Raw genomic sequence first — 19,884 nt, 5'->3', positions numbered from 1 at the left:
CTGTTTTGATACCAGTACCATGCTGTTTTGATTACTGTGACCCTGTAGTATACTTTGAAATCAGGTAGCATGAGGCCTCCAGCTTTGTTCTTTTTGCTTAGGATTGTCTTGGCTATGTGGGCTCTCTTTTGGTTCCATGTGAAGTTTAAGGTGATTTTTTTTCCAGTTCTGTGAAGAAGGTCATTGGTAGCTTGATGGGGATAGCATTGAATCTATAAATTACTTTGGGCAGTATGGCCATTTTCACGATATTGATTCTTCCTAACCGTGAGCATGGAACGTTTCTCCATCTGTTTGTGTACTCTCTTATTTCCTTGAGCAGCAGTTTGTAGTTCTCCTTGAAGAGGTCCTTTACATCCTTTGTTAGTTGTATACCTAGGTATTTTATTCTCTTTATAGCAATTGTGAATGGGAATTTGATCATGATTTGGCTCTCTGTTAGTCTGTTATTGGTGTATAGAAATACTTGTGATTTCTGCACATTGATTTTGTATCCTGAGACTTTGCTGAAGTTGCTTATCAGTTTCAGGAGATTTTGGGCTAAGATGATAGGGTCTCTAAATATACAATCATGTCATCTGCAAACAGAGACAATTTGACTTCCTCCTTTCCTAATTGAATCCCCTTTATTTATTTATTTTTTCTTGCTTAATTGCTATGGCTAGAACTTCCAATACTATATTGAATGGAAGTGGTGAGAGAGTACATCTTTGTCTAGCACCAGATTTCAAAGAGAATGCTTCCAGTTTTTGCCCATTCAGTATGATATTGGCTGTAGGTTTGTCATAAATAGCTTTTATTATTTTGAGATATGTTCCTTTGATACCTAGTTTATTGAGAATTTTTAGCATAATGGGCTGTTGAATTTTGTTGAAGGCCTTCTCTGCATCTATTGAGATAATCTTGTGGCTTTTGTCTTTGGTTCTGTTTTGTGGTGGATTACATTTATAGACTTGTGTATGTTGAACCAGCCTTGCATCCCAGGGATGAAACCTATTTGATCGTGGTGGATAAGTTTTTTGATGTGCTGTTACAATTGGTTTGCCAGTATTTTATTGAAGATTTTGCACTGATGTTCATCATAGATATTGGCCTGAAGTTTTCTTTTTTTGTTGAGTCTCTGCCTGATTTTGGTATCAGAATGATGTTGGTCTCATGAAATGATTTGGGAAGGATTCCCTCTTTTTGGATTGTTTGGAATAGTTTCAGAAGGAATGGTACCAGCTCCTCTTTGTACCCTTGGTAGAATTCGGCTGTGAACCCATCTGGACCTGGGCTTTTTTGGTTGGTAGGCTATTAATTGCTGCCTCAACTTCAGTTCTTGTTATTGGTCTGTTCCACATTTCAACTTCTACCTGGTTTAGGCTTAGGAGGGTGCAAGTGTCCAGGAATTTATTCATTTCTTACAGGTTTACTGGTTTATGTGCATAGAGTTGTTTGTAGTAATCTCTGATGGTAGTTTGTATTTCTGTGGAATCGGTGGTGATATCCTTTTTTTCATTTTTTATTGCATCTATTTGATTCTTCTCCCTTTTCTTTTTTATTAATCTGGCTAGCAGTCTGTCTGTTTTGTTAATCTTTTCAAAACACCAGCTTCTAGATTTATTGATTTTTTTTGAAGGATTTTTTGTATCTCTATCTCTTTCAGTTCTGCTCTGATCTTAGTTATTTCTTGTCTTCTGCTAGCTTTTGAGTTCTTTTTGATCTTGGTCCTCTAGCTCCTTCAATTTTGACAATAGGGTGTTGATTTTAGATCTTTACTCTCTTCTCTGGTGGGCATTTATTGCTATAAATTTCCCTCTAGACACTGCTTTAAATGTGTCCCAGAGATTCTGGTACATTGTGTCTTCGTTATCATTAGTTTCAAAGAACATTTTTATTTCTGCCTCCATTTCATTGTTTATCTAGTCAACATTCAGGAGCAGGTTGTTCAGTTTCCACAGAGTTGTGCAGTTTTGAGATAGTTCCTAATTCTGAGTTCTAATTTGATTGCCCTGTGGTTGGAGAGAGTGTTTGTTATGATTTCCATTCTTTTGCATTTGCTAAAGAGTGATTTACTTCCAATTATGTGGTCAATTTTAGAGTAGGTGTAATGCGGTGCTGAGAAGAATGTATATTCTGTGGATTTGGAGTGGAGAGTTCTGTAGATGTCTATTAGGTCTGCTTGGTCCAGGTCTGAGTTCAAGTTCTGAATATCCTTGTTAATTTTCTGTCTTGTTGATCTGTCTAATATTGACAGTGGAGTGTTAAAGTCTCCCACTATTATTGTGTGGGAGTCTAAGTCTCTTTGTAGGTCATTAAGAACTTGCTTTATGTACTTGGGTGCTCCTGTATTGGGTGCATATATATTTAGGATCATTAGCTCTTCTTGATGCATTGGTCTTTTACCATTATGTAATGCCCTTCATTGTCTCTTTTGATCTTTGTTGGTTTAAAGTCCATTTTATCAGAGACTAGGATAGCAACTCCTGTTTTTTTTGCTCTCCATTTGCTTGATAAATCTTCCTCCATCCATTTATTTTGAGCCTATGTGTGTCCTTGCACATGAGATGGGTGTCCTGAATACAGCACACCGATGGGTCTTGACTTTTTATCCAATTTGCCAGTCTCTGTCTTTTGATTGGGGCATTTAGCTCACTTACATTTTAGGTTAATATTGTTATGTGTGAATTTGACCCTGCCATTTTGGTGCTAACTGGATGTTTTGCCTGTTAGTTGATGCATTTTCCCCATTATGTTGATGGTCTTTACCATTTGGTATGTTTTTGGAGTGGCTGGTACTGGCTGTTCCTTTCTGTGTTTAGTGCTTCTTTCAGGAGCTCTTGTAAGACAGGCCTGGTGGTGATGAAATATCTCAGCAATTGCCACATCTCTTGCAACAGCTGAGGCTGAGCCAAACTTGCTGATGAACTCAAACACTTTGGCAGTCATGTTTCCTTCTGCTGGAGCTTCTCATACCTGCTTCCACTCTGACCTCCACATCAATTCCCCAGCCATGGATGGGACTTTTAAATTCTTCCTTAAGCATGTGACTATAAGGTATGTTGAGGAGGGCCATTTCGCTTTGCTTCTGAGTGTGTTCAGTGGCAAAGACTAGTTACAGGTAACCTTAGTTTGGTAGCTTTCTCAAATGCCAGTTATAGTAGCTGTGTACCAGGTTGGTGAGCAGGCTTATGGTCTCCTGAGAAGCTGGAGGGGTGGAGGCCACAGAAGCTTCTGTCATTCCCAATTGCTGTGCAGTTGTGTCAGTGGATTTTTTATTTGGTTGTGCTGCTTGACCTCCAGGCCAGTAGGTGGCACTTGTAGGTAAGAGATGACTATGGTGGTACAATTGGGTTTATCTTGATCTTTGCTTACCAGGAGAAGTTTTCCAGTGTCCCAGGCACTGGGCTAGGCTGTGGAATGCTCAGTGGTTTGGGTTCTATGCTCAGCCTCAGTGGGAATTGTGGGGGTAAAGCTGGGTCAGCTGGACTGGGCTAGCCTGGACTCAGGTTTCCTAATGGTGAGTGCAAGTACCTGCTCTGATGGGCAGTTGCCAAATGCCTGGAGATATTCCCAGGTAAGGAGTGAAAAACAGCCACTGCATGAAGTTCCTTGCATGGGAAGGGAGGGGTAGCACAAGCTCCTAGACTAGGTAAGTGGATGTGGTACTCACTTATCTCTCACTCCTCAGATCCAGCTGTGCTCACTTCCTTGTTTCGACCAAGAGAGCAAGGTTGGGCACTCAGTAAAGTTGTACACAGATTGGCTTTAGATTGCAAAGCTGTTTATGACAGCAAATTTCACCACTTGTGCAAAACCAGAGCTCTCTGGAAAATTTCCTCCTCCTCTGATCCCATGAAGAGACAGAGCCCAATTCCAGTGCCCATAATTGCAGCACACTCTAAACTTGCTCCTCAGTTCTGGCCATGGGAGCTACTCCACCACTTTAGACCCAGGACTCCAATCTCCAGCACAAGACTCTCTAATGCCCATGGCAGGCACTGCTGCTATACCTATCCCACCCAGTTTGGGATGAGCAAGGATGGAGAATGGTATTCTCCAACTGGGTCCCAGATATGAGAAAATGCCTAGGGTACTTCTCAGTTTCTTTCTTTCTCACAGTATCCAAGCCTTTCCCCCAGTTAGCTCCAGGGCTTGGGAGGAACAAGGTACTTTACTGTGCCTTGAATGGCACAGTTCCCCAATGGAAAGGTGGAATGTAGAGTGATACGTTTTGAGTCTGTGTCCCCACCAAGTCCCATGTTAAATTCTAGTCAACAGTGTTGGAGGTGGGGCCTGGTGGGAGACGGTTGGATCATGGGAGTGTATTTCTTATGAATGATTTAGCATCATCCTTTCCGCACTGTTCTTGTGCTAGGGAGCGAGTTCTCATAAGATATGGTTGTTTAAAGGTGTGCAGCATCTCCTCTTTCACTCTGTCTTGCTACGGCTTCTGACACATGAGATCCTTTGCTCCCCTTTGACTTCTGCCATGATTGGAAGATTCCTGAGGCCTCCCCTGAAGCAGAACCTGCTAGGTTTCCTGTGTAGTCTGCAGAACTGTGAACAAATTAAATCCCTTTTCTTTATAAATTACCCAGTCCCCGGTCTTTTTTTTTTTTTTACAGCAGTGAGAGAATGGACTAACTCCAGAAGGACACTGCCTCCCCTTCTCATGTACTGGGTCTTCACTCACATTTCTCAGCCAGATGCTGCTGTGCAGACTGCCTGCTTACCTTCCCTTTCCTGAGATCTGAAGTGTCCTTTGCTTTTCTGTTGAATTCTCATGTTCCTTCTTGAATAAAAGATCGCAGTGTGAATCTCTACACACTGTTTTGCTTCTTCCAAGTAGGTGAGGCAGGCTAGAAAAGCCTCTAATCTTCCATCATGGGAGAGAAAAGCAGAATAGTTTTGTAAATGTTTATTTTACTTTGCTTTTACTGAACTTCTAGGATTTCTGGGTTTGTAGTCATCAAATTTAGAAACACTTTAGCCACATTTTTTCAAATATTTTTTTTCCCCTACTTCAATTCTCACCTTTTATTCTGGACTCCAATTACATGTATTTTACTCTGCTTGATATTATTCCACTAAGCCTTTCTAAAAAACTTTTTTTCCCTATGCTATTTATTTAAGTAGTCTTTGAATTAGGTATTTGTTGCTGCTCAACAAATTATTCTAAAACTTAATAGTTTAAAGCAATGATAAACATATATCAAATGATTTCTGTGGATCATGAATTTGGGCATGACTTAGCTAATGGTTCTGGCTTGGAGTATCCCTCATCGAGTTGCAGTCAAGATATTGTCTTGGGACTGCAGTCATTCCAAGATGGCTCATTCAGATTGTTGATAAGTTGGTTCTGATTGTTGGGAGGAGGTCTCTGTCCTTTGTCATTTGGACTGCTCCATAGTTGCTGTCATTTGAGTGTTTTTGCGACTTGATGGCTAACTTCTCTCACAGCAAGTGATCCAAGTGAGCAGACGAAAGTGGAAATGTCTTTGATGACAGCCTTAGGAATCACATAACTTCAATTCTGCTCCAGTCTGAAGATCACACAGACATATCAAATCCTGGTATTACACGATGAGTGGATGACACAAGTACCAGGAATTGAGGGTCATTGGTACCATCTTGGAGGTTGGCTACCACAGTTTATATTGTTATGTCTTTAAGCATACTGATATTTTCTTCTGAACTATCCACTCTGTTTTTCAGTTCAATTCAGTGACTTTTTTTTTTTTCATTTTGGATGCTATATTTTTCATCTCTGGAAGATCCATTTGGGTCTTTTATTATACCATTTACTTCTCTTTTTCTCATGTTCATGTTTTCATTTAGATTCTTTAGCCTAATAAAAATGTTTGTAATCGTTCTTTTCAGACTCTTGTCTGTGAATTTCATTACTTCTGCCATTTTGAGCTTGTTTTTATTTATTGATTTTCCTTCTAGTATGGGTCGTATTTTTCTTCTTTTTTACATGCCTAGTAATTTTTTATTGACTGCTAGGCATAGTTAATTTTACATTTTAATAAGTGAGTTTTATATATATATTTTTTTTAAGGAACACTGAACTTTGTTCTGGGAAATATTTACATTAATTCATTCACTCAATCCTTTTGAAAGTTGCTTTTTATCTTTGTTCAGGAAAGTTCAGAGCAGCCTTAACTCTAGAGTCAATTTATCCTCACTTTTAAAGCATGACTTCTCTGAAGACTCTGCCTAATTATGTATTATAATACCTCTCAACTCTGGCTTATGGAAGCACAAACTATTTTGAGACATAAGTAAGCTCTAGGAATATTCAGCCTCCTGATTTTCAGTAACTTTTCCTGGCTTCATAGTTTAAAACCCCATCATATGCAAATTGGTCATCAGTCAAAGACTCAATTAAAAAAACCCTTTCAGATATCCAGATTTTCTTTCCAGGCAGCTCCCTCCTCTTCCTTACTCTGTCCTAAAAATCCTAGGCATTTCAGCCTCTCTGAACTTCCATATGTGTCTCAACAGTTCCTCAAGACTATCATCTCTGTTTCGTTCCCCTTCTCTGCACTGTAGCCTAGAAACTGCCTTCAGGTTTCTAGGACAATCATAGGGCTTCACTTACTTGTTTGCTTTCCTTCAGTATTGGCCTTGTGCTGCCTATCATCCAAAGTCTATGAATAATCATTTTATTTATTTTGCCCTGTTTTCTAATTGTTTTTAGTAGAAGGGAAATTCTTATAGCAGTTAATCCTGGATGGGTGAAAGCAGAAATGATATGTGGGGCTTTGGAGAGAAGCTGAATAGTCTGGGCACTGACCAGTGAGAACAATTGTTAGTAGTGCTGGAGTAGAGACTGGAGGCCTCCCCTTGTGCCAGGCAGGGAAGAGCTTTTCCCTACTCTTGACTTTGTTGAAATCAAAATGTGTTTACTTAAACACATTTTGGTCCTCTCTTTATTCCTTTACTTACTTTAGTAAAGGAATAGAGAGAGGTTTGGAGGATCCCCAAACCTGGTTCATATTGTGGCCTAGAATAGCTGGCTTAGTGCTGTTCTCCTGCTTTCTTTTGGGAGCAAGCCCAGAGGGTGAAATGCTGGTATAAGAATGGGGCACATAACTCAGTCCCTGGGATTCAGGGTGCTCACTGAATTTGAAGTACCTGGAACATCTAACTGGAGTTGTCTTGTAGGGAGTTGGATATAAGGGTCTGGAGCTCAAGGGGAGGTCTGGATGCTATTTTACAGCTGTGTGAACAAGATTACTGGTCAGAAGGAATTTCTTGAGGGCAGTGTCTGAAATGAGGTCGAGATCCCATAAAGATCTGCTGAACAAATGAGTTAATGAGTTCCTGAATAGCCATTATTCCCAACAGAAGATAACTCTGAACACTAGGAAAACTTATAAATATGTAGTGAGAGAAGTTAACTACATTATGGATTTATTATTCTGTCACCATCATGGATTAATTTGCTAATTACATTTTAAATTGATTTTTCCATATAATAATACCGTGAACGTCTTTAGAAATAAAACGTGTGCTAAAAAAGAAAAGAAAAGCTTAAAAATTTGGGGTGAGATTAACAGCAAATTATTCATTAGTTGCTAATGAAGTGGTTACACCTGATATTGTGAGTACAATTAATACTGCTCACATTATTCAGTCAGAGAAATAATATCTAATTACCAAGAGGTTATATAAAGTAACATAAGGAGAATGAAAGATGTTATACTAAGGGATAGAAGAACTAGTTTTGACATAGAGGCAAGGAAAATCGGATACTACTGTGACTTTATAACACTACAAATTTTATTACAAAAGATGTTAGCAATTTCTATTAACATTTATAGATGACCTTAATTTCAAAAATGTTTTGAAATAGAAAGGAACTTGCATACATTCATGTAATTCTGGTATATAAGGGGCTTTGATCTGTTACTAAAAGAGAGAAGCAAATTGACATAATTTTTATACATATTAAATCAATTTTTGTCTTCTCACTTGAGATCTTTAAAATAATAAAATGATCAATATGCACATTAGGGTGAACTCTATTTGCTACCAATTATCTGTATTGTTTAAGAAAAAACCATTGAAAGAAATTAAGTCAATAAACAGGTTTTGTTTCATATTGCAAATCATTTTAATGTGACTCTTACTGATAACTCAGACATGAGATGGTTAAACTGATTTTTTCAAAAGTGTCTATATTGCCCAGGATTTTAGAATTTTATGGATATAGAGAATAGTAGGAGCTAGAGATGTACCCAATCTTTGGGGTAGGAGATAATGTCAGTAAATCTCATTCATATTTTAATGCCACTTCTCTGTTTAGCTAATTAGAATATGAGTGTTTTTTTTTTTCCTTTGAAAATGAGTTAAAATTTTGACAACAAAAAGAATGTCAAGAAACTTGGATTTTAGCCTGACTTTGCCTGTAATTCTCTATAGAACATCAGAGCACTCAGTAACCTCTCCATGGATCCAAAATGTCAGAATAGGATCTATGTGTCCGTTTATTTATGTAGTCAATATTTACTGAGTACCTAATATATGGCATAGGCTGGTTTGGATTCTGAGGAATATGGTGATCAGCAAGATAGATAAAGCTTCCATTTAAATTGCTTACAGTCTAGTTGGAAAGGGAGAGACAGAATAAGTGTATAAACAAATAATATAATATCAGAAAATGCTAAGCGCAATGACGAAACTATGGGATAACAGGATAAGAAGTGGCAGTGGCAATAGGCTGCGTTAGACTTGGTGGTCAAGGAAGGGTTTTCTAAGAAGTTAATTTTTAAGCTGAGATGATAAGGAGAAAGCCATTCAAAGACTTGTTAGAAGATTGCTCCATAATGAACAAATAGCAAACGCAAAAGCACTGTTCCAAGAACAAGTTTGGAATGTTCAAAGAGACATAACAAATAAAAGGTGGAGGGAGGTGGGTATGACATGAAGTTTGAAAAGTAAACACAGATCATTTCCACCTATCATACTTTATATCAGCTTTGCTGAGATATAATTGACTTGCAATACATTGCATATACTAATTTCCTAATAGTGCCATAACGAAGAACCATAAACTGAGTGGTTTGAAACAACAGAGATTTGATTTTCCTACAGCTCTAGAGGCCAGAAGTCCAAGATCAAGTTGTCTGCAGGGCCATGCTCCCTCTGAAGCTGCTGGTCTAGAATGTGTTCCGGGCCTCTGTTGTAGCTTCTGGTAGTCCTCGGTTTGAGGCAACACAGTTTCAGTCTTCACCTGGCATTCACCTTGTTCATGTGTCTGTGTCCAGATTTCCTCTTTTTTGTAAGGAGGTGTATCCGATCATATTGGCTAGTAGTTTACTTTACTCCAGTATTATATTAATTAATTTCATTTGTAATGAACTTATTTCCAAATAAGGTCACATTCTGACATACTACAGGTTAGAACTTCAACATTTGAATTTTGGAGGTACATAATTCAACCCCTAACCTTGCATATATTTTGACAGGTTTTAACATATGCATATCCTATAAAACCATCATCACATTCAAGATAATGAACATGTTTTTCACCCCCTAAATAATTCCTCCACCCCTTGGAAATCCCTCTCTCCTTCCCTTCCTTGCCTTTCCTCATCCCCAAGCAATCACTAATCTGTTTTCTGTTTTACATTAATTTGTATTTTCTGGCATTTTATATAAAAATTATAGGGCATGTACTGTGTTTTGGTCTATCTTAATAATATTAAGATTATAACATATTCATGTCATTGCTGTGTCAGTAGTTTATTTCTATTTATTGCTGACAAATATTGTATTGCGTATATATGACATATTTGTTTATCACCTGTGGATGCACATCCAGGTTGTTTCCAGTCTGGGGCTATTAAAAATAAAGATACTATGAATGTTTGTGTACAAGTTCATGTATGGACATATCCTATTATTTCTCTTAAATACTTAGGAGTGGAATGGCTGGATCATATGGTAGGTGTATGTTTAACTTTTGGAGAGAGTTCCATACTGATGAACTTGTATCATTTTATATTTCCATCAGCACTGTATGTGAATTTCAGTTGCTCCAATTCCTTGCTAACCCTTGGTGTTTCCAATTTTTGAATTTTAGGCAGCCTAAGAAGTTTGTAGTGCTGTTTTGAGGACTTAATTTGCTTATCTCTGAGACTAATGATGAAAATTTTTCGTCTGTTTACTTCCTGTCTATATACTTTGTTGAAATGTCTATTCAAAACTTTGTTTGCTTAAAAAATGGGATAATTTTTTTCTTATAATTGAGCATAGCAAATTCTTCATATATTTTGTATACAAGTTCTTCATCTTATGTATAATTTGCAAGTTAGTTTTCTTTCATTTTGCTAAGATGTCTTTATTATTTTAACAATGCCTTTTGAAGAGAGAAGTTCTTAATTCTGATGGAGTCCAAATTATCATTTTTAAAAATGGATCATGCTGTTGGTGTTACAGCTAATAAAGTTTTACCTGATTCAAGTTTTGCCTAACAAAAGTTTTATTCCGTGATTTTCTTCTGGAAGTTTTTGAATTTTAGTTTTTACATTTCATGTTAATATTTGTATATAATGCAAGATATGGATTGAAGTTATTTATTTAATTTAAAAATTATTTATTCTTACATACAGATAACAAATTGTTCCAGCACCATTTGTTGAAAATACCATTGATTCTCTACTTAATTTCATTTTCACATTTCTTGAAAATCATTTGACCACTTGTGTACAGGTTTATTACTGGACCATATTCTGTTCCAACAATCTGTCTTAACACCACTTTCTTAATTATCATTGTTTTACAATCTTGAAATCAGCTAGTACAACTTCATCTAACTTACACTTATTTCTCAAGTTTATTTTGGTTATTCTATGTCTTTTGCATATGAATACAAATTTTGGAATCAGCTTGTCAGTCATTACATAAAAGCCTGCTGGAATTTTGATTGGGACTATGTTGAGTCTATAGGTAAATGGAGAGAATTGAAATCTGAACATTATTGAGTATTTTGATGTTTGAACATGATACGTCTCTCCATTTATTTGAGTATTCTTTAATTTTTCTCAGCAATATTTTATGGTTTTTAGTGTATGGTTCTTACACATCTTTGCCAAGTATATTCTTAGGTATTTCATATTTATTAATGCTATTGTAAGTAGCAATGGTGCAAAGTAATTGCATTTTTACCATTGAAAGTAATGCTATTGAAAGTTTCAATGCCATCAAAAGTTTTTGCCATTAATTTCAATGGCAAAATGCAATTACATTGCACCAACCTAATAGTATTATTTTTTTATTTCAATATCTGATTAAAATTTTTGATATCTATGTGTACAAATACAATTAATTTTTGTATATTAATCTTGTATCTTGCAACTTTACTAAACTCATTTATTAGTTTATTAGTTCTTGTAGATTTCTATAGATTCAATAAGATTTTCCACATAGACGATCATGTTGTATGCAAATAAAATTTTACTTCTTTTTTCCTATCTGAATGGCTTTTCCCCTTGCCTTATTGTATTAGCATTGCACCTAAGTAGTGTTGAACAGAAGATGCAAAAGCAAACATTATTGCCTTTTTCCTGATCTTAAAGGAAATTTATTCTGTCTTTCAATATTAAGTATATTAATCATAATTTTTTTTGTTGATGCCTTTTATTAAATTAGGAAGTTTTCTTCTATTCCAAGTTTGCTGAGAAACTTTTCAGGAATATATGCTGGATTTTGTTAAATGCTTCTGTGTGGTTGTATATATGTGTGTGTGTGTTTCCACTGAGATCATCATAAGGCTTTTATTTTCAGTCTGCCTAGTATGGTGACTTTCCTTGATTGAATGCAAAGTACCCTTGCATTCTTGAAATAAATTCCACTTTCAACCATGATGTATTATCTTTTTTATATATTGTTTATTTTGTTTTGTAAAATTTTGTGGAGAGTTTTGCATCTATGTTCTTTTCATGAGGGCTATTACTTTGTGGTTTTCTTTTTTGATAATGTCTTTCTTGTGAATTCTAACTGCTTTGAGATCCAGGGACTCCCAAGTCTATCTCCTTAATTTGGTGATGCTTCTGGCGTCTAGAAACTTCTCCAGGCAATTTCTCCCTGATAGTTTCCCATATCTCTTGGATCACATACTTTTGTTACCTGAGGTTCAATGTATATAGAGACATTATTTTATATATTTTGTACTGTTTTATAATTATTTTAGATAAGAAAGTAAATCTGGATCAGAAGCAGAATTTAAACACGCCTGAATTTTTTTTTAACAGTATGAGATCCTATACATTAAGGCTTTTTTTAGCAAGAAAATCATTACCCAAATGCATGATGTTTATTATAATTTTTCCAGTAACAGGCCAAGTGTCTATCAGTTGCCCATTACATATGAACACACACACACACACACACACACACACACACACACATATCTCCCAGGGGTATGTATATAAATTCACTATAAAATGAGTTCCTGAATCAATGCTTTATACAAAGGAGGCACTAATTCCATTAGAAACACACATCTAACATTCTTCCATGTATCATACTCTTGTATTAGCATCTTGTCTGAAATTAGGTTGGCACCCTCATTTCCAGTTTCCCTGTTTTCAAAATTATCTGATTACACAGTAGTTCACATTCCAAAGACTTTGGAGCCCCTGGAATGGCCGTTTCTAGGTATATGTCTGTTAAACTAAATATGGCCTGAGGATACCTCTGGGTTGTGCCTACATAATGAACTGCAACCTAACTTAGTATGTAAACTAACTGACAGCCTAACTTAGCATATACTTTTGTAACAAACTGCTGAGTTTCAGCTCATCACAGCAGCTGAGCTTCAATCAATTACAGGCAGCCCGCTAATCAGAACTTGTCCAAGTAAGGCAAGTGCTGAGCTACAAAGGAATCAATCTGTTTCTGTATCTCATTTCTACTTTCTGTCCATAAATGCTGCCTTCCCACACTGAGGAGCAGAGCTCTGTGAATCTGCTGATTCTAAGGGCTGCCTGACTTGACAGTTGTTCTTTGCTCAATTAAACTGACAGAAACAAGCAATGGGAAAGGATTTCCTATTCAATAAATGGTGCTGAGATAACTGGCTGGCCACATGCAGAAGACTGAACTGGATCCCTTCCCTACACCATATAGAAAAATCAATTCAAGATGGATTAAGACTTAAATGTAAAATCTAAAAGTATAAAAATTCCTGGAGGATAACCTCGGAAATATCATTCTGGATATAGGATCAGGCAAAGATTTTCATGACAAAACGACAAAAGAAATTGCATCAGAAATAAAAATTGACAAATGGGACCCTTAACTAAAGAGCATCTGCATTATGACCCAGAAACTTTCTCCAGGCAGTTTCTCCCTGTTTGTTGCCCATCTCTCTAGGATCATGTACTTTTGTTACCTGATGTAACAGCAAAATAAAATATCAACAGAATAAACACACAATCTCTAGAATGGGAGAAAATATTTGCAAACTGTGCATTTGACAAAGGCCTAATAACCGGAATCTATAAGGAACTTAAACAAATGTATAAGCAAAAGCCAAAGAACCCTCTTAAAAAGTGGGCAAAGGTCATGAACAGACACTTTTTGAAAGAAGATATATATGTGGCCAACAAGCATATGAAAAAATGCTCAGCACCATGAATCATTAGAGAAGTGATACTACCTTTTAATAGAAACTGCAGTAAAGAGAAGTCAAGCATGTCGATGTCATATAGCAAGTAAATGGCAGGGTCAAAATTTTATCCAGGTCAGCTTGACATCCTGTCAGATGTGGCCATGTTCCTCAGATACTCATTCTTTCACATGTGTAAATTTTACTTAATATCTTAAAAATCAAAATAAAAAACAATAAAATATTTTGAACTAAACATTTTGTTCTAAATGGCAACAGATGCCATTTGCTCTGGATTTATATATAAAAGTTGCCTTTGATTTTTAGAGGAGGAGTAATTGTATGTATCTTTACATGAACACTTAGGTAAAACTTGGAGCATTCAAGCCCCAGATAAATTTTTATTCCCAAGACTTACTTAGATGATGAGTATTTTTTTAAGTTGGTATTTCCCATTCTGTATTTAACTTTTATTAATATTAATAAATAAATATTAATAAGGAATATATTTAAAAGAGTAATTTTATTTTGAAACAGGAGAAAGGAAAATGCGTGTTTCAGTAATGTCAGAGTTTACAGGGGAAGATATTGTAAGCTTGTTTGTCTAAATAAATTTTATTTGGAGTTCAGTATGAATTTTCAATAGATGTTTTTCAGATAAGAAAGCAGTAAATCAAATACAATTACATAAACAAGAAGATCAGAGGGGATTATCTTGAAGGGTATAAAATGAACCAAGAGCTTTTAGTTTGGGTCATCACAGCACCTGCTCACCAATACAAAGTAAGGTAGGTGTCTATAGTGGAAAGGCTCTGTGAAATGAAGTGTTCTTTAGTGTTTTTTTTTTCATTTTCACAATTTTATCATTTATTAGAAAGTGGCAAATGCTAAAAGATAATTTGCTTCAATAGGCTTTAACATTTTAAATGATTGCTCTAAATTGTTTAGTAATAGGTGAAGGTGAGTGAACTACATACATAAGGATAAGAAAAAAATTTATTGACTGAAAGAAAGAGAAACAATTGGTTAGTTCCCTGAGGAAGGATATTTGCTATGCATGGCTTTCTTCTGTTTTCATTTTGATTTAAATATTGTTATCAATTTAATGATAGGTGTATTAAATCCTTTCAATTACTGTATTAATGGTCATCTTTTATGAAAATATACTTCTGGGAAATGTTAGAGCAAATTCATTTTTGAGTACCTGCAGGGGTAATGTGCTCTAATATTATAAGCTCTTTTTAGCTATTTAATAGCTAAACCTCCTTTGATAGTGTTCAACACACACACCTGCTGTATAGCACATTTTGCTTTCTAGAAAAATATACTGCTTTAGTGACGTTCCAGGATTGTTCATAGATGAGCAATAAGTTCTTTTCATAGTAAGGGATTTGGAGAGTAAAAACTAATGAAGGAAATTAGCAGAGCAGAGAGGAAGGTGTTTATTAAGAATGAAGCATTGGGAGCAAAAATAAGAGAAAGAGAAAGAGGGGAAAAGAGCAAAAGAAAGAACATTTCTTGGAATAAGAAAATATGTTGAAAGTAGGGACATATATGGTCATGCATCTGAAGAAGGAATCTCATTATTTAGGCCCTGCCTGAAACCATGCCTTCTATGTTTAGGTAGCCAATAAATTATTTATTATGATGTCAGAATAGGTAATTAAATTGCAAAGATGAGAACCCAGATGGCAATAAAGAAGAAATTGTGGTAGATCACAGAGAAAGGGATTAACTAATGCTAATTCGTGCAGTGTTATATAGTTACATGATCTTATGTAGAGCACCAGGTGTTTCACATGTATTGTTCTTTTTATGACTTTAGCAAAGGACATATGAAAAAATGAAGGCACAAAGATATTAAATTGCTCAGTTGCACACAACCGCAATTAAATCCTGAAGTAGAATGTAGATCACTAACTCTTATCAATCTTAGCACCAGAGATCTGACACTAATTTATCGTACAGAATTACAGACTATTCGTGCTGCAAAGACTTTCATGATCATCTTCGAGTTCTAAGCTTTTCTTGTATAGATAAGAAAGTTGAGGTCCAGAAAGAGTCTGTGGGTGAAGTTTTATTATTTTCAATAAAGAAGTAAAGGAGAAAGAACAGTTCTTGCTTTCTTTACACCCACAAAGTTGTACAGCTACTGTGGCTGGTAATTTAGCCCTTTCATTTTATACTTTTGTTAGCTTAGAGTTCTACATTTATAGGAGAAACTTCAAAAAATATAGAGTATCCATAGTGAGTATGACAATAACAGGAAAACCAAAACAAAATTTTCATCCTACATTTTAAAAAGCATCAGGTGTACTTGTCACTTTCTATTTTGCAGATGGGGAAATAAGATCTAAATAGATTATATATTTTAATCACATTCTCGCAGATTCATGGAAGAACTCTGTTTCTTAATTTTTAGATCAATTTTTTCATCACCAGGTCACCATATCTATTTTATATAGAATTACAGAGCTAAAAGTTAAAATATGTGAAGTTAATTGTTTCATATAGAAAAAACTTAGTAGCTGGCAGTCTAAACAAGCAAGAACTATAATGATCATGATGGGTAAGTATTTTACATAATTTGCTAGTTAGTAATTTTAAGATCCTGCAGAGGATCCTCAAGGTCTGTGTCTCTAAAATACTGGAACCAACCCTGTACCATAGAGGGAGCTCACATTTGAGAAGCGCTTGAGAAAGCCAGACTCCATGAGTAAGGAATTTGTATGTTTTTGCTCCTTAACTGAAATGCCAAAAAAACAGAAAACAAAACAAAATCAAAGACAAACAAACAAAAACAAAAAGCCCTCAAAGGAACGTTTGAATATGCAACATTTCATTTAAAAGAATTTGTGAGAAAATCCCCTCTTACTTTAACTTTGAAAAGTTAAGTCATCCTAAAATGGGTTAGTTCACTTTCTTGTGTAATAAGAAGTAAGTAAACGTAAATCTTTGATAATTATGGGTCTTAAAGTCGTAATTTGGACTCTTTCAGAGTAATAGGACAATTTGTATTTTTATTATTTGTGTTCACATTAGCTCCTCCACTGAACATTCATTCTTTTAGGTAAAGGACCATATCTTACCTGTTTGTTTCTGTCAGTGCCTGGTTCAGATGCTCAATATATGTTTATCTAATTTATTTGCAATTCTTATTCTAGGAATAGAAGGTTGGTTGAAATGACCACTAATCTCTGGAATTTGACATTTAAAATAAATCTCTGGTAACCTGTGTCATGTGGTTTTCATGGTTTCTTTTAAGTTGACTGAAAAAAAAATATCCTGGTTAACCGAAGCTGAACCTATGAGGCTTCAGTTAACAGAGGTTTTAGTGTATACAGCTTAAAGATGCTGTTAGGACATAACTGACAGATTTGGGGAAATCTTGGTACTTCTGATGATTGAACAAAATGTTTGGTAAATTATAATTTATTTAATAGAACAAGCAAACAAGTTTATGTTCACAGACAACAGTACTACTCCGTTAAGGTATATATTTTCTTTACTGACAATGATACTTGAGACGGAAAAAAATAATCCAAACACATCTAGCTAGCTGTACAATATTTGTAAGATGAAAAAATCTTCTTAATCTTTGAGGTGATCAACTTACATCCAAAAGTATGAAATTTGATGACCCTTCCTCAGTAGTAGAACTAAAATAATTTGTCATAATGTTATCCAGGGATAATGATGTTGATATTGATATCACTATCTCTCTGGATAACTATATTCTATCAATACATATTGATAATGATATCCAATTGATATTGAACAAGTTCTGCATCACACAAGCTCTATTGAGATTCATGTTCTGTTTCTCCCTGAAGCACTATGAATCCTCTGTTTTCTTTCATGCATCTAAAAATTATTTAATATTCCTGGCTAACCCATAATGGAGCTGTCATCTTTGATTGTATTCTTCTCATTGTGTCAACCTTTCTTTTTTTTTTGCCTGTTAATCTTTTTGAGAACAAATTACATGCCTCTTTCGTATAAAATAATCTTTTATTTGTTCCAACTATACATATTTCAACCTTAAAGGATATCCTAAGGGTTCAGAAGTAAAATCAGAGGGTTCCTAGATTTCTGAGTTAGCCCCTTAACACCAGTGGTGATTTTAGTTGACCTTGTTTGGACTTTATCTTTGTGGTGACTTCCTCGACCAAATGGGTAGAATTATAAGCATGAATATATGCATTGGGATGGTATTGAAGTTTGGTTATACTTTATCTTGGTTTCTTTGCTCTTTCTGATTTTAACCAGTAGGTTGTTTAATTTTATCTTTGATTTAGCATGGCTGCTGTCTTTCTGATATCCATGCTTCTTGGCCTTGCATGTGGGCAAGCGATGTCTTTTTGTATTCCAACTGAGTATACAATGCACGTAGAAAGGAGAGAGTGTGCTTACTGCCTAACCATCAACACCACCATCTGTGCTGGATATTGTATGACACGGGTATGTAGTACATGTCACTTCTTTTGGCTGCAAATTATATAAGCCTTGAAGAAGTCCATTCTTATGTAGAAAGAAAATGAAATAAATCACAACCTCATTTCCCAAACCTGATGGTTGTTGGCTCCTTAGAAGCAGAGTACACAGGTTACAATATTATGTGGATCTACTCAGCACAATGGATACAGATAATTTTGTAACAGTTTTATGTCCCAGATTTACTTAAACCTTATCTTGTTCCCATGTTCAAGGATAAAAGAGAGGAGGGTGTCTCTTTTGCTCTGTAGGATTCAACGTGGTTAAGCTAGTATTGGAGAATGGGGCTAAGGAATTCTTTCCCAGTTGTATTTGTGATGAAGGAATATAAGTGAATTTAGTTTTATGTTTCCATGATCCATATGCTGCCTAAAGTCCTGTCACATTATGGTCTCTTTTTTGTTCTTTCCTCAGGATATCAATGGCAAACTGTTTCTTCCCAAATACGCTCTGTCTCAGGATGTTTGCACATATAGAGACTTCATCTACAGGACTGTAGAAATACCAGGATGCCCACTTGATGTTGCTCCCTATTTTTCTTATCCCGTCGCTTTAAGCTGTGAGTGTGGCAAGTGCAATACTGACTATAGTGACTGTATACATGAGGCCATCAAGACAAACTACTGTACCAAACCTCAGCGGTCTTATCTGGTGGGATTTTCTGTCTAACTTTAACAGTGATATAATTTGCAATTTGGTTAAATGTGCTTGCCTGAAATAAAGCTAATAAAAATATTACGTTTCACAATATCTTGTATTCATTTTGAGTACTATTTAATCCATACCCATACCTAACAGGCGTTAGTGCGCTTAAGGGGTTTTAGAAGAAAAGGTGAATGAATGGGCCTTCTAAGCTCAGATGAAGGATAGTTTTCACGAGACAGAGCAGAGTAGAGGTAAAATGGAAAACAGGGATATGAAATGCCAAAAAGCTCACCATGAGCAGGCTCTCCTAACAGAGGGCCAGAGGTTTCTATGACTTAGAAAGTAAAGGTGGGACCACTACAGAGTTACGAAGAGAGAGTAATGTAATCAAAAGCTGAAGGAATACATGGTGTCAGGGTACTAGAGACACCTACTTCCAAAGCTAGAAGCAGGGCTGGCATGGAGGTGGGGAATAAGGAGCACGTGGAATCTTCAATGCAGTGGTTTATCCTAGTCATTCAAATGCACTGGATAAAACTCCACCAAAACTCAGAAGTCTAGGAACTATATTCTCTTTAATTAATTACTCTGGTGGGCCAATTGACCTATGAAAGTTATACCCCCAAAAGTCAGTTTACAAAGCCTAGAAAAGAGGCCACGATCATTTTACATGTGGAAGTCTAAATCCTTCATAGTCCTTCAAGTAACAGGAGATGCTTTTCAGCATTTATACCAAAAGCAACTGGTGCTGTTTTGACTTTTAATATAATGAAAAACTAATATTATTATGAAAGGTTTTAGGAATGGGAGAAAGTGCAAAGGGATTTGAGAGAGTAGAATTATCCTAAATTCGAATCTAAACCTTCATCAATATTGAAACACTGTTTTCTGGTAAATGTGCTTGGTAAGCAGCTGTTTATTTTCTTTTCCTTCCTTAGATACTCTTTCCTGAGAATGTGGTTGCAACAGACGATTGAAGTGAGACAGACCTAGTGCCTTGTAGACTTGCTCTCAAAAAGATGATATATCCTGTATTTGTCCATTCCGTTTCATTCACACTGCCCCCACCAAGGTGAAAATCAGTTGTCGGTGGGGCCAGTTGCCTTCGTTATATTCTACAGCCACCAGTTAAATTCAGC

At 35.9% G+C, this 19,884-nt stretch overlaps 1 protein-coding gene across 1 annotated transcript; it reads left to right on the top strand.

Moving 5' to 3' along the window:
* The first annotated feature begins 2,912 nt into the window (after window positions 1-2,912).
* Window positions 2,913-18,854, top strand: TSHB (thyroid stimulating hormone subunit beta). The gene is made up of 3 exons (XM_010344058.3): window positions 2,913-3,039; window positions 17,905-18,067; window positions 18,515-18,854. The coding sequence occupies exons 1-3, from the start codon at window positions 2,930-2,932 to the stop codon at window positions 18,767-18,769; spliced, it is 528 nt and encodes a 175-aa protein (XP_010342360.3). The 5' UTR covers window positions 2,913-2,929; the 3' UTR covers window positions 18,770-18,854.
* Window positions 18,855-19,884: the final 1,030 nt, after the last annotated feature.

Source organism: Saimiri boliviensis, chromosome 11, assembly GCF_048565385.1.
Source record: "Saimiri boliviensis isolate mSaiBol1 chromosome 11, mSaiBol1.pri, whole genome shotgun sequence".
NCBI classification, from domain to species: domain Eukaryota; kingdom Metazoa; phylum Chordata; class Mammalia; order Primates; family Cebidae; genus Saimiri; species Saimiri boliviensis.
The sequence above is the reverse complement of the archived record's forward strand: the minus strand, read 5'-3'. Positions and strand labels throughout refer to the sequence as shown.